This window comes from Pelophylax lessonae (assembly GCF_965119305.1).
Source record: "Pelophylax lessonae genome assembly, chromosome: 10".
In the NCBI taxonomy this organism is placed as follows: domain Eukaryota; kingdom Metazoa; phylum Chordata; class Amphibia; order Anura; family Ranidae; genus Pelophylax; species Pelophylax lessonae.
Window position 1 is genome coordinate 10,650,334 of NC_138777.1, and position 14,527 is coordinate 10,664,860.

The 14,527-nt window shown below is 41.6% G+C and overlaps 1 protein-coding gene across 1 annotated transcript in view; it reads right to left on the reverse strand.

Annotated features, from left to right (window-relative positions):
- Window positions 1–14,527, reverse strand: part of SLC6A5 (solute carrier family 6 member 5) — a 134,013-nt gene that overhangs the window by 94,597 nt on the left and 24,889 nt on the right. Inside the window, exon 5 of the mRNA XM_082270282.1 lies at window positions 2,394–2,567. Coding sequence (XP_082126408.1) covers window positions 2,394–2,567 — 174 coding nt within the window. The remainder of the gene's footprint in view (window positions 1–2,393; window positions 2,568–14,527) is intronic.

Consider the following 14,527-nt stretch of genomic DNA (forward strand, 5'->3'; position numbering starts at 1 on the left):
CTGCATAAGTTGGTCATTCAATTCAGATAATTGAACATACAAGGTGATAGGCCCAGAGAATGGCGGCTTGGATGGAGATGTTATGGAGAATGTAGATTTAGAGGGAGATAGAATGGTGAATGGAGGCTTGGATGGAACAAAGAATGAAGGCTTGGAAGGAGATGGACTGGAGAATGAAGATTTGGATGAAGATTAAATGGAGAATGGAGGCTTGGATGGAGATGGGATGAAGTGTGTAGACTTACAGTAGATGGAGATAAAATGGAGGCTTGGATGGAGAAGGTACAGAAAATGGGGACTTGGATGGCCATATATTTGAGGATGGAGACTTTAGTGGAGACGGAATATGGAATGGGGACTTGGATGGAGATGAAATAGAGAATGGAGACTTGGATGGAGATGGAATGGAGAATGGAAACTAGGATATAGATGGAATGGATAATAGGGACTTGAATGGAGATAGAATGGAAAATGGAGATAGAATGGAGACTTTAATGGAGTCGGAATTAAGAACGAAAACTTGGATGGAAATGGAATAGAGAATGTAGATTTATTCGGAGATGGAATATACAATAGAGGCTTGGGTGGAGATAGAATGGCGCATGGAGACTTGGATGAAAATGGAATGGAGAATGGAGACTTGGATGGTGGTAGAATGGAGGATAGAGACTTGGATGGAGAAGCAATGGAGAATAGGGACTTGGATGGAGATGGAATGGAGAATGGAGAATGTAATGGAGATGAAATTGAGAATGGAGACTTTAATGGAGATGGAAAAGAGAATGGAGACTTGAATGAAGTTTTAAAGGAGAATGGAGACTTGGAAGGAGATGGACTGGAGAATGGAGATTTGGATAGAGATTAAATGGAGAATGGAGGCTTTGCTGGAGATGGGATGAAGTATGTAGACGTACAGTAGATGTAGATAAAATGGAGGCTTGGATGGAGAAGGAACAGAGAATGAAGACTTGGATGGCCATATATTTGAGGATGGAGCCTTTAGTGGAGACGGAATATGGAATGGGGACTTGGATGGAGATGAAATAGAGAATGGAGACTTGGATGGAGATGGAATGGAGAATGGAAACTAGGATATAGATGGAATGGATAATAGGGACTTGGATGGAGATAGAATGGAGAAGGGAGACTTTAATGGAGATAGAATTGAGAACGAAAACTTGGATGGAAATGGAATAGATAATGTAGATTTATTCGGAGATGGAATATACAATAGAGGCTTGGGTGGAGATAGAACGGCGCATGGAGACTTGGATGAAAATGAAATGGAGAATGGAGACTTGGATGGTGGTAGAATGGAGGATAGAGACTCGGATGGAGAAGGAATGGAGAATAGGGACTTGTATGGAGATGGAATGGAGAATGTAATGGAGATGAAATTGAGAATGAAGACTTTAATGGAGATGGAAAAGAGAATGGAGACTTGGATGGAGATGGACATGGAGATGGACATGGAGATGGACATGGAGATGGAATGGAGACTCAGACAGAGATGAAACTGAATATAGAGAATTGAATGGAATGGATAATAGGGACACAGATGAAGATGGAATAGGAAATCGAGACTTGGATAGAGATGGAATGAAAAATGGAGGTTTGGACAAAGAGGGGACAAAGAATGGACATTTGTATGGAGATGGAATGGAAAATAGAGACTTGGATCAAGATTGTTCCTTTTAGCTATCCATAAGGGGGTAATTCTTCTTCCCAATGATGACAAGAGTAAGGAGCATTCTTCCCACTGACTGTCACACTAATGTGTCATGAGTTGTAGATTTTTCATTTTTAGCAGGGGTTCCCCAAGACCAGAAATGTATTTCAAGGGTTCCTCTGTGTTGAAAAGTTTGAGAAAGGCTGATCTATATGTTTTTAATGATTGATTAAACCCCTAGCTCTCATACTATTTGAGAGCATTTCCTGCTCCCTGTATACTATAATTGGGATGTGGTGCCTTTGAGAACCTCTCCAAGTACTTTCTTTCTGTTCCGCAAAGAAAAAATATTGTTTAGACTGCTGGTGTATGACAGCTCCAGGCGTTCCAATTCAGGGGATTCTCCTCATCCGTATAAAACCCTTATCTCAGATGAGGGTCTGATATAGATGTAATTGGGGGACCCCACAAAAAAAAAACAGAATGGGGTTCCCCCAAAAAAATACACATTGGACCCTGATGAATGAATCATGCCATTTTGAATTTCGGAGGAGAAGGTCACAAAGCCGCAGCTGTTGGTATTTACTACAGAAGGAACATTTGCATACGCTTTGATAGAATCTCCTCATAGGATTGTATCCTTTCATCTCTCTGCTCTGACACTTTGTATCTATTCGTACGAATGTAACATGTGCAGCAAACCCATACCAAACTCCCAACCTACCCAACATCAGCCTGTCCTTATCTTTGCAGTCCGGTGTGTTCCAGGGGTTGGTACAAGAGGCCCAGGGCAACTTATAAACCAAGGAGGCGAAGAGATAGAAGAGGGTGTAACACATAATGATGTTGTAATAAATGGCGATCAATACTGATATGATGAGCATAGCGATTCCACAACCTGCAGAAAAAAAACACAGGGATTCGCGTTAAGATTTTTGTTTTTCCTTATTAGCAAACGAAGGGGAAAATATCATCATGAATATCATTTCTTTTTCAATAAATCTGTACTACCTGCATAATAAAGATCAGACATTAAAAACTGCACAATAAAAAGAAGTACATAAAAACAAAATGAGATTCTTAATTTGTTTACTAATGAACTCCAGACAATCAGCTAAATCCTCAGATGAAATGCAGTACATACAGTATATGGGTATACAGTATATGGGGCTGCTTTACCTGTCAAAGGATTTGTATTTCTGTCCATCCAGTCCTGACAGCAGGGCCGCTGATAAGGCAGTACAGCCAGCACTCCTATACCGGGCCCGGACCCAGGGGAGGACTGGGCCAGGGAGCAGGGGGGCAATTGCCGCTCTAATGTCCTGTAAAAAGGCTTCACCGCTTCTCCCACAGACATGCCTAAAGGATTTCTGGTGAAGAGAAGTAAAAAAGTCTCTGCCACTGTCTAAGCAGAGGCCAGTTCCACTGGAGACTCTCCTCCCCTAGCCAGCCCCAACCGAGCTGTCCCAGCTCCCCTCCAACCGCCCCCTGCTGGCCAGGTCGGGAACCCAGCTTCAACCGGTGAGTAGAGAGTACCTGGAGCAGGACTTCAGCCTGGAATAGGGGGTCAGGAGGAGGATAGGAATAGGGAGAGCGGGAGGGGGGCCGAGTCGCTGCACCATGGGCATCTGGTTTGTACTTGCCCTCTGGTCTTAAAGTTGCCAGGAGGCCCAGCTTTACTGTCTTATTGCAGACACCAATCCTCTTCTGCCTCCCCTTGCAGCACTGCCAGCTTCTCCTCTTCTTACTCCCTCCAGCTTCACTGAAGGGGGATTGGTTCAAGCACATGCACCCCCTCCATCTGTTGTCCAGGGCCCCTTTCCCCCTGCAGCGCTGCCGGCTTCCCGCCTCTCCTCTCTGCTGTGGGCACACAGGGGGATATTTCAGGATAGAGAGCAGGGAAAGGGGCAGGTAAATATGTAATTTACTGGTCCCTTCCATTTCAGAATGAACACAGAAAGCGATTGGTACCAGTCACTCCTGTGCCCATGTGTCACTGATGCATAGTAAACAGTGTTTACTATGCTTCAGTCAGTGAATGAACAGGAAACCTCAGAGCACTTCCTATTCATTCAACTGTGCAGCTGAGGCTACAGGGAAAGGGACTGATAAATCTGTCCTGTCACTTTTGACCGGGGAAGGGGGTCCCTGTCAGGTAAGCTGTATGGGGCCCAGTGATTTCTAACAGCAGCCTTGCCTGACAGACATGTCTGATAGGGGAGGAGACCTGCTTTTTGCTTAGAGATCTGGTCAGGGCTGCTGTCAGAAATCACGGGGCCCCATGTACAGCCTACCTAACAAGCCCCCCCCCCCCCCAACACCTCAGCAGGAAGTGACTGAGGACACAGATTTTATCAGTCCCTTTCTTTGCAGACTCAGCTGCAAAGATTAATGGATTGGAAGCACTTTGAAGCTTCTTGCTCTTTCACAAACTGAAGCACAGTAAACATAGTTTACTATGCTACAGTGATGAATGAACACAGGAGTGATCAGTACCGATCACTCACTGTGTTCATTCAGAAAAGGAAGAGGCCAATAAATTATATATTTACCGGCCCCTTCCCCCGCTCTCTATCCTGAAACATCCTCCTGTGTGCCCACAGCAGCTGCTGGCAGGAGAGGAGAGAATCTGGAAGCGCTGCGGGGGAAAGGGCACACAGGAGGGGGGCCCGGACAGCAGATGGAAAGGGTGTATGAGGTAGAAGCTGGCAGCGTTGCAGTGGAAGACAGAAGAGGCTTGGTGTCTGCAGCCGACCCTCCTGCTCAGCAGGTGACTGGGCCCCCCTTTTAAACTGATAGGACCCGGTCCTAGTGCAAGAGGCTGACTGTATTGCCTTATCAGCGGCCCTGGGTCTGGTCCCCCCCATCCAACTTGTGACTGGACAGTGGAAGGAGAAGCAGAGGACTGATAAGCTCATCTGCCACTTATTGAATTGCAAGATTCCTGTTTGGCCTTTTGTGCTGCTTCTCCCTCCCCCTCTCTGAGCGACTGCAGGAGGCTGATACCAAGCCAAATGTGGGTATTCACACAGCTTGGTCCGGGAAAGAAAATACATTTAAGTATGTGATAATGAATGCATAGCTGAATTAATTTGCATAATTTATATCTTTCTGGAGGTCAGCTTTTAATTCTGACTGCATTAAAAGTCCACTTAGGCTCCTCCCTCTGACACCTTTCACTAACTCAGAGCTAAACCATAGAGTCACAGCTAAGCTCTGAGTCAGTGAAATGCTTCAGCTGTGTGGGTAAATAAGGGGCTGGTTGTCTTCGCCAAACTAAATCAGTGGAAAGCAACCCAATTTTGGCTTAAGGATCACCCAGAGGTTACTGGGCCAGGCTGAGGGGTAGGCAGAGGAGGAGCCCGCCTTGGGCATTTCAGCAGGAAGGGCAGGACCTGCAACCTTTGCCACTGTGGGGGGGGGGGGACACTTTGACCTTTTTGCCTTGGGTTTTGAAGGGCCTTTTCCCAACACTGGATGCAGACCACCTGGTACTATTAATACTGTTACAGCCAGCAGGACTAGTGATGATGATGAATAATAAAAAGCACGTGTGTGATCCATTACACAAAACATAGAAGGTTCAACAAAAAAGGTATTTCACACCTAAAGTAACACCAAATGTAAAATATCATTAATCTTGGGCAAAACTTCAGTCCATTACATGGGTGACAATGAATCTAACATACAGGTAAACCATGTCACTGTTTTGACCCCAAAAAACAAGAGTTTCCTATTATTTTCGTCCTACAGTATACAGTAGAATTTATTTGGTACTATATATATTTGGTACTAAATAGTAGATTAAAATTAACTACCCCCCCCCTCCCCCATTGAAATGATTCCCCACCCCACACCCAAAACTATTCCAACTGTTCTAGATCCCACTTAATCTGGTCCCCAATGAGACATAGATCCCAACTAATCTAGATCCCAAATACTAAAGTTTCCAACTAATCAAGTCCCCAAAGTGACAGAGATCACAGCTATTCTAGCCCCCAAATACTAATGATCCCAATTAATCTAAACCCCAAAGAGACAGAGATGATGGCTTTTCTAGCCCCAAAATATCAAAGATCCCAAACAATCTAGTCCCCAGAGTGACAGAGATGACAGCTATTCTAGCCCCCAAATACTAATGATCCCAAGTAATCTAACCCCCAAAGAGACAGAGATAGTGGCTATTCTAGCCCTAAAATATCAATGATCCCATCTAATTTAGCCCCCAGAGTGACAGAGATCACAGCTATTGTAGCCCCCAAATACTAAAGATCCCAACTAATTTAGTCCTCAGAGTGACAGCAATCACAGCTTTCCTAGCCCCCAAATACTAAAGATTCCAATAATTCTAATCCCCAAAAGAGACAGAGATTATGGCTATTCTAGCCCCAAAATATCAAAGATCCCAAACAATCTAGTCCCCAAAGAGACAGAGATCACAGCTATTGTAGCCCCCAAATGCTAAAGATTCCTTCTAATCTAGCCCCCAGAGTGACAGAGATCACAGCTATCCTAGCCCCCAAATACTAATGATCCCAATTAATCTAACCCCCAAAGAGACAGAGATCATGGCTATTCTAGTCCCAAAATATCAAAGATCCAGTCTAATCTAGTCCCCAGAGTGACAGAGATCACAGCTATTGTAGCCCCAAAATACTAAAGATCCCAACTAATCAGGTCCCCAGAGTGACAGGGATCACAGCTATTCTAGCCCCCAAATACTAATGATCCCAATTAATCTAACCCCCAAAGAAACAGAGATCATGGCTATTATAGTCCCAAAATATCAAAGAACTCACTTAATCTGGCCCCCAAGGGGACATAGATCCCAGCTAATTTAGCCCCCAAATACTAAAGATCCCAACAAATTTAGTCCCCAGAGTGACAGAGATCACAGCTATCCTAGCCCTCAAATACTAATGATCCCAATTAATCTAACCCCCAAATAGACAGAGATCATGGCTGTTCTAGTCCCAAAATATCAAAGATCCCAACTAATGTAGTCCCCAGAGAGACAGAGATCACAGCTATCCTAGCCCCCAAATACTAAAGATCCCAACTACTGTAGTCCCCAGAGTGACAGAGATCACAGCTATCCTAGCCCCCAAATACTAATGATCCCAATTAATTTAACCCCCAAAGAGGCAGAGATTATGGCTATTCTAGACCCAAAATATCAAAGATTCCAAATAATCTAGTCCCCAAGGAGACAGAGATCACAGCTATTCTAGCCCCCAAATACTAAAGATCCCTTCTAATCTAGTCCCGAAAGAGACAGAGATCACAGATATTCTAGCCCCCAAATACTAATGATCCCAATTAATCTAGCCTCCAAAGAGACAGAGATCATGGCTAATATAGCCCCTAAATAATAATGATCCAGTTAATCTACCCCCAAAGAAACAGGAATCCTAGGTAATCTAGCCCCTAAATACTAAAGATCCCAATCTAGTCCCCAAAGAGACAGAGATCACAGCTATTCCAGCCCCCAAATAATAATGATCCCAATTAATCTGAACCCCCCAAAGAGACGAAGATCACAGCTATTCTAGCCTCCAAAAAGAATTGGATCATAACTAACCAAGCGCCCACAACTGACCTAGTTCCCCAAAAAACAGATATTTCATATAACCTAGTCACAAAGTACCAGACCTCCCAGGTAATCTAGGTCAAGATAATAGAGATCCCAGTGAAACAAGCACACAAAGCAATGAAGATCACCATTGATCCAGCAACCAAATCACAGAGATCACAGTCAGTCCAGCAAGCAAATGCCACGGATCCCAGTTAATGTAACAACCAAATAATGAAGATCAAAATTAATTTAGTACCCAGATAATAGAGATTATAGGCAATCTAGCACCCAAATAACTGAGTTCACAGGTAACCCAGCTCTCAAATAACAAGAATTGTATGTAAATAATCTGGTTTATAGGGATCAGTGTTAATTTCGTCGACTAAAACCGACTAAAACGTTTTCGTCGACTAACACAATTCAGATGACTAAAATACGACTAAAACTAAAATGGCATTTTAGTCTTAAGACTAAAATATGACTAAAACTAAAATGGCATTTTAGTCAAAAGACTATAACTAAAACTAAATCGAAATTTGCTGCCAAAAATGAACACTGGTGCATGCTCAAAGCATAAATAATAACATATTAGATTTTTCACTCCAGGACCAGCAGTAGTATATAATGAGTTTGGAAATTGTAGAGAAATGCTTAAATATTGCATTACAAATTACAATTGAACTACACCCATTTGATTATAGTGGACTAAAATGTAGGGCGTTTTAGTCGACTAAAATATACTGGAGTTTTAGTCGACTAAATACGACTAAAACTAAAACACTTGCAGAAGACTAAAATGGGACTAAAACTAAAATGCCATTTTAGTCCTAAGACTAAGACTAAAACTAAATTGAAATTTGCTGCCAAAATTAACACTGATAGGGATATGTATGAATCCAGCACCAGAGCAGCAGGCATCAATCTATCTAATAACGATTACAATTATTCAAGATCACAAATAAAATACAGTAGATCACAAGTAATCTAGTTCTAGATAGTTAAAGAGATTACTATTAGTTTAGATACCAAGCCATAGAGAACATAGTCAGATGCGGCTCTTTAATCACTTTAAAGCGGAGTTCCAACCAAAAGTGGAACTTCCGCTCATTTGCTTCCCCCTCCGGTCCCACATTTGGCATCTTTCAGGGGAGAGGGGGGAACGGCAACCTGTTTTTGACAGGTACCCTTCCCCAGTTCCAGGAGACGGCGCCACAGCGCCGTCCCTTGGAAGTTTGGCCCCCTCCTCCTTCCCCCGCCGCCGATCTGATCCGAATGAGCAGCGCGCTTCAAGCATGCGCAGTAGGGATCCGCCCATGAAGCCGCAAGGCTTCACTGCCGGGTTCCCTTACCGGCAACGGCGACGGCAGCACCCAACAGCATAGGTGTGCGCAGCCTATTGTATTAGGGTGTGCACCCCAAAGCCCAAAAACACATCTGTGTGTATACTGATGGTGCCAGTAGGGTAGAGATCGGTGTCTGTAATTTTATGGTTATTTTTTATTCTTTTTTACAACTTTTTTTTGTTGTTAGCCTAGTTAGGGAGCTTTGGTGAAGTATTAGGGGTCTAAACAGGAGGAATCTGGACCACAAGGGGTGATTAGGGTGTGCCCAGGCACACCTGGCACACCCTGTGCGCACGCCTATGCCCAACAGCCGATGGAAACATCAACTGCGGTGCCGACATCGCTGGACTCCAGGACAGGTAAGTGTCCTAATATTAAAAGTCTTTTAATTTTTGGAGGGGGGGGGGTGGAACTCTGCGGAACTCCGCTTTAAGACCGGAAGGAATGCCCCCTTAATGACCAGGCCATATTTTGCGATTCGGCACTGCGTTACTTTGACGGACAATTGCGCGGTAGTGCAACATTGTACCTAAATAAAATTTATATCCTTTTTTTCCCACAAACAGAGCTTCCTTTTGGTGGTATTTTATCACCTGTGCGATTTTTATTTTTTGCGCTATAAACAAAAAAGGAGCGACGATTCTGAAAAAAAACATATTTTTCCCATTCTGCTATATAACATTCCCAAAAAAAAAAAAAAAAAATCAAAATTTTTTAACATTTTTGGCCAATTTGTTTTCTGCTACATATTTTTGTTAAAAAAAATCGCAATAAGTGTATTTTGATTGGTTTGCGCAAAAGTTTTTGCGTCTACTAACTACGGGAAAAATGTATGTAATTTTTATTGTTTTTTTTTTTTTTACTAGTAATGGCGGCGATCTGTGATTTTTTGCGGGACTGCGACATTGCGGCGGACAGATTGGACCCCTAACTGACATTTTTGACACTTTTGGGGGTACCAGTGACATTACTACAGTAATCAGTGCTATAAATATGCACTGTCACTGTAATAATGACACTGGCTGGGAAGGGGTTGACCATGTGGGTGATCAAGGGGTTAAATGTGAGCCTAGGGGAGTGATTCTAACTGTGAGGGGGGCGTAGCTTGTGAAATTACCATAGAGACATGTGATCCTATATAGAAGGATCACAGGAGCTCTATGATCATCCCAGAGAAAAGAACGGTCAGATGTGTTTACAACAGCTGACCGTTCTCTCTCGGCAGGGAGCGATCGCGGGTGTCAGGTGGCAATCGGAACCGCCTGCCCGCTGCATCGGCTTCCCCGCTGACGAGCAGGAGGCAGGAGCGCGCTGTTGGTGGAGTGCGCTCGCCCCCTAGCCTCTTGCTCACGACCAACGTATAGCTATGGCGGTTTGCCCAGGAGCGGCTGCCTGCCACAGTATAACTACGGCGGGCGGTCGTATGTCGGTTCATTAGGCAAATCAGGTTGTCGCCTAAGGCCCCACATTCACAGGGGCCTTGCAGCCCCTAATAATGCATTACACTAGTTTTGAGGGACAGGGGACCATAATGCTGCTGTGCTCCGGCAGGGTTAGGAGCCCAGTCTCACAAGCGGGGCTCGCAGCGACCGAACAGCTGATTTTCAGTGTGACTGTGGCACCTTACCAACAATTTGATTATAAGATACAGACAGGGCCAATCACAACCTATCTGTACCTGTGATTAGCTTAGACCAATCACAGCTGAGCTAATCACAACAAAACAGACTGGATGATTAGGTTTCATTCAGTAAAATGCTTGCTTATAGCAATGTAATTTATTGCCATAAGCAAACATATTGTGTTAAAAAAAAAATCCTGATTACTTCCCCAGAGTAGTACAATCTTACTATGGTAACATTACATTACTCTGGTCACCGTGTGTAAAAGAAAAAAAAAAAAAAGTAATACACTTTTTTTGGTGTACTGTCACCAGTCAGTGTCCCTGATCACTGCCACACCAGTTATATAATGATACTGTGCTGCACTGGTGACAGTATGTAAAAAAATCAAAAAGTAAACTTTTCTTCATTTCCCCAAAAAAATGTCAAAAAAAATTACAACTTCAAAAAACGCGCCGTGCCTCTTACTAAATACCTCAAACTATCTACTTTTTAAAAAGGGGTAATTTGGGGGGTATTTGTGCCATCCTTGCATTTTAGGGCCTCAATAAATTGGATAGTCAGATATAATGTATATACCATAATTTGTGGACTTTTTCACAGACTAAATATAATACAGAAAAAAAAAAAATTACACTAATTTGGGGTATTTTCACCAAAGAAATGTAGCAGAATATATGTTGGCTGAGATGTATTATAAACAAAATTTTTTTTTGCAAACATTTTTAACAGAAACAAAGAAAAATGCATTTGTTTAAAAATGTTTAGTTTTTTTTTTTTTTTTAGTTTTTTTTTTTATTATTTATTTAGCAAAAAATAAAAAATCTCAGTGATTAAATATTACCAAAAGATAGCTCAATTTGTGTGAACAAAATTATAAAAATTTAGTTTGAGTACAGTGTCACATGACTGCACAAGTGTCAGTCAAAGTGCGACAGCGCTGAAAGCTGAAAATTGGCCTGGGCAGGAAGGGGGTAAAAGTGCCCATCAGTGCCGCCTCATCAGTGCTCATCAGTGCCGCCTCAACAGTGCCCATCAGTGCCGCCTCATCAGTGCCCATCAGTGCAGTCCGATCAGTGCCCATCAGTGCCGCCTCATCAGTGCCCATCAGTGCTGCCCGATCAGTGCCCATAAGTACCGCCTCATCAGTGCCCATCAGTGCAGCCCGATCAGTGCCCATAAGTACCGCCTCATCAGTGCCCATCAGTGCTGCCCGATCAGTGCCCATAAGTACCGCCTCATCAGTGCCCATCAGTGCTGCCCGATCAGTGCCCATAAGTACCGCCTCATCAGTGCCCATCAGTGCCGCCTCATCAGTGCACATCAGTGAAGGAGAAAAATTACTTATTTACAAAATGGACTGACAGAAACTATGGAAAAACGTTTTTTGTTTTTTTTTTCAAAATTTTTGGTATTTTTTCATTTTTTTTATTAAAAATTGAAAAACCCAGCAGTGGTTAAATACCAACAAAAGAAAGCTCTATTTGTGTGAAAAAAATGATTAAAATTACATTTGGGTACAGTGTTGCATGACCGCATAATTGTCATTCAAAGTGCGACAACGCTAAAAGCTGAAAATTGGTCTGGGCAGGAAGGGGGTGAAAGTGCCCGGTAGGCAAGTGGTAAAATGTATTAAAACATAGATGGTGTTAGTAGGGCAGAGGTGGGTGTCAGTAGGTTTTTATTTTTATTCTTTTACTTTTGTATTATTTTTTTACAGTTTTTTAGGAGCCCCATTGGTGGGCTTCGGTAAAATATCAGCAGGGGGAATTTGTGCCGCACGGGTTATTAGGGGTGTGCCCCGACACACCCCCTGTGCACGCCTATGAGGAAGGTAAAATATATATAAGCAAATTTAAAGTAAAACTATAGGCAAAACTTTTTTTTTTGGATAGATTAAGGGGGGGTATATAACCGCTGACAGATTTTTTTTCGCCATCAGTGTCCCATTGTGGAGATTTCCTTCCACTTCCTGTCCCATAACCAAACAGGAAGTTAGAGCAAATCCCTGAAAATTAGGGGAATTCCTTGGTGACCCCCAGCTCACCAGAATTAGTGTCCCTATTGGAAGATTTTACCTCTATTTCTTTTCTGGGGACAACCCAAAATGATGGATTTTCTTTTACTTTTACTTTCACTTTTATTTTTTTCTTTTTTTTTTTTTTTTTTTACTTTCACTTTTAAATGACAATAGTAAACAGGACAAACAGAGAGGCTGAATCTCTTTTTTTTTTTTTTTTTGGTAATGTTTTATAGCAGAAAGTAAAATATACTGGGTTTTTTTCAAAATGGTCGCTCTTTTTTGCTTTATATCGCAAAAAATAAAAGCTGCAGAAGTGATTAAATACCACCAAAAGAAAGCTCTATTTGTGGGGAAAAAAGGACATCAATTTTAGTCATTGCAAGTAAAAAATAAAATAAAAAAAATAAAAAATAAAAAAATAAAGATGATATAAATCTTTCCCCTAGTTTGTAGACTCGATAACTTCTGCGCAAACTAATCAAAATACGCTTATTGGGATATTTTTTTTTTTTTTTACCAAAAATATGTAGCAGAATACAAATTGGCCTAAAAGGATGAAAAAAATAGATTTTTTAGTTTTGTTTTTTATTGTTATAATGCAGAAAGTGAATAATATTGTTTTTTTTTTTTTCAGAATTGTCGCTCTTTTTTTGTTTCTAGCGCAAAAAATAAAAACGCAGAGGTGATCAAATACCACCAAAAGAAAGCTCTGTTTGTGGGGAAAAAAAGGACATCAATTTTATTTGGGAACAGCGTTGCACGACCGTGCAATTGTCAGTTAAAGTGCCGAATCGCAAAAAAATGGCCTGGTCAGGAAGGGGGTAAAACCAGGAACCCGGATCTCTCTCTTCCCCAAATCAGTGCAAACAGTTAGCAAGCACCCCTTGGGGGCAAACTTAACCCTTTGATCGCCCCTGATGTTAACCCCTTCCCTGCCAGTGTCATTAGTACAGCAACAGTGCATTTTTTTATATTATTACAATTATTTTATTTTTTTATATTATTACTATTATATTATTTTTTTATATTATTATTATTATTATTATTTTATATTATTATATTATTATTTATATTATTATTATATTATTATTTTATAATATTATTATTATATTATTATATATTATATGTATTAGTGTCACTGGTCCCCAAAAAAGTGTCAAAAGTGTCAGTTAGATGTCCAGTTTGCCCACCGCAAAAAAATTACCTGGTCAGGAAGAGGATGGGGGAGGGGGGGTAAAACCTTCCAGAGCTGAAGTGGTTAAATACACACACAAAAAAATACACAATAAAAATAACAACAAATTAAAATGGATTAATTACCTAAAACAATTTAATTTCATTTATTTAACAAGTATGTTAATTACATCAAACAGAAAACTAAATTAAATAAACCTTAAATACAGCTGAAAAAACACGCCATCTAAAAATAAATAAATAAATACATATTAACCACTTAAGCCCCGGAAGATTTTACCCCCTTCTATTTTGCGATTCGGCACTGCGTGACTTTAACGGACAATTGCGCGGTCGTGCGACGCTGTACCTAAACTAAATTGATGTCCTTTTTTTCCCACAAACAGAGCTTTCTTTTGGTGGTATTTGATCACCTGTGCGATTTTTTTGATCATGCGCTATAAACAAAAAAAGAGCATCAATTTTGCAAAAATAACAATATTTTTCACATTTTTTTATATGAAATTCCCCCCCAAAAAAATGTAAAAATCAAAATTTTTTAACATTTTCGGCCAATTTGTTTTATGCTACATATGCTTGGTAAAAAAAATCGCAAAAAGCGTATTTTGATTGGTTTGCGCAAAAGTTATCGCGTTTACTAACAAAGGGAAAGATTTTTGTCATTTTTGTTGTTTTTTTTTTAACGCGTAATGGTGGCGATCTGCGATTTTTTTTGTGGTACTGCGACATTGCGGCGGACAGATCGGAACCTTGACTGACATTTTTGGCATTTTTGGGGGTACCAGTGACATTACTACAGTAATCAGTGCTATACATATGCACTGTTACTGTAAAATTACACTGGCAGTGAAGGGGTTAACTTTTTTTGAGAGGGAGGGGCTATGTGTGTCCCTAGGGGCGTGATTCTAACTGTGATTGGCTGTGGCTTGAGGTGTAGGAACAGTGATCAACGGTTCTACATAGTAGAACCGTATGATCACTGTTTCTACACAGGGGAGAATGACAGGCGGCTTGTTTACATTAGCCGCCTGCCTTTCTCCCTCTGCACCGACGATCGTGAGTGACCGGCGGACGATCGGGTCCGCCGGTCACACGCACGGG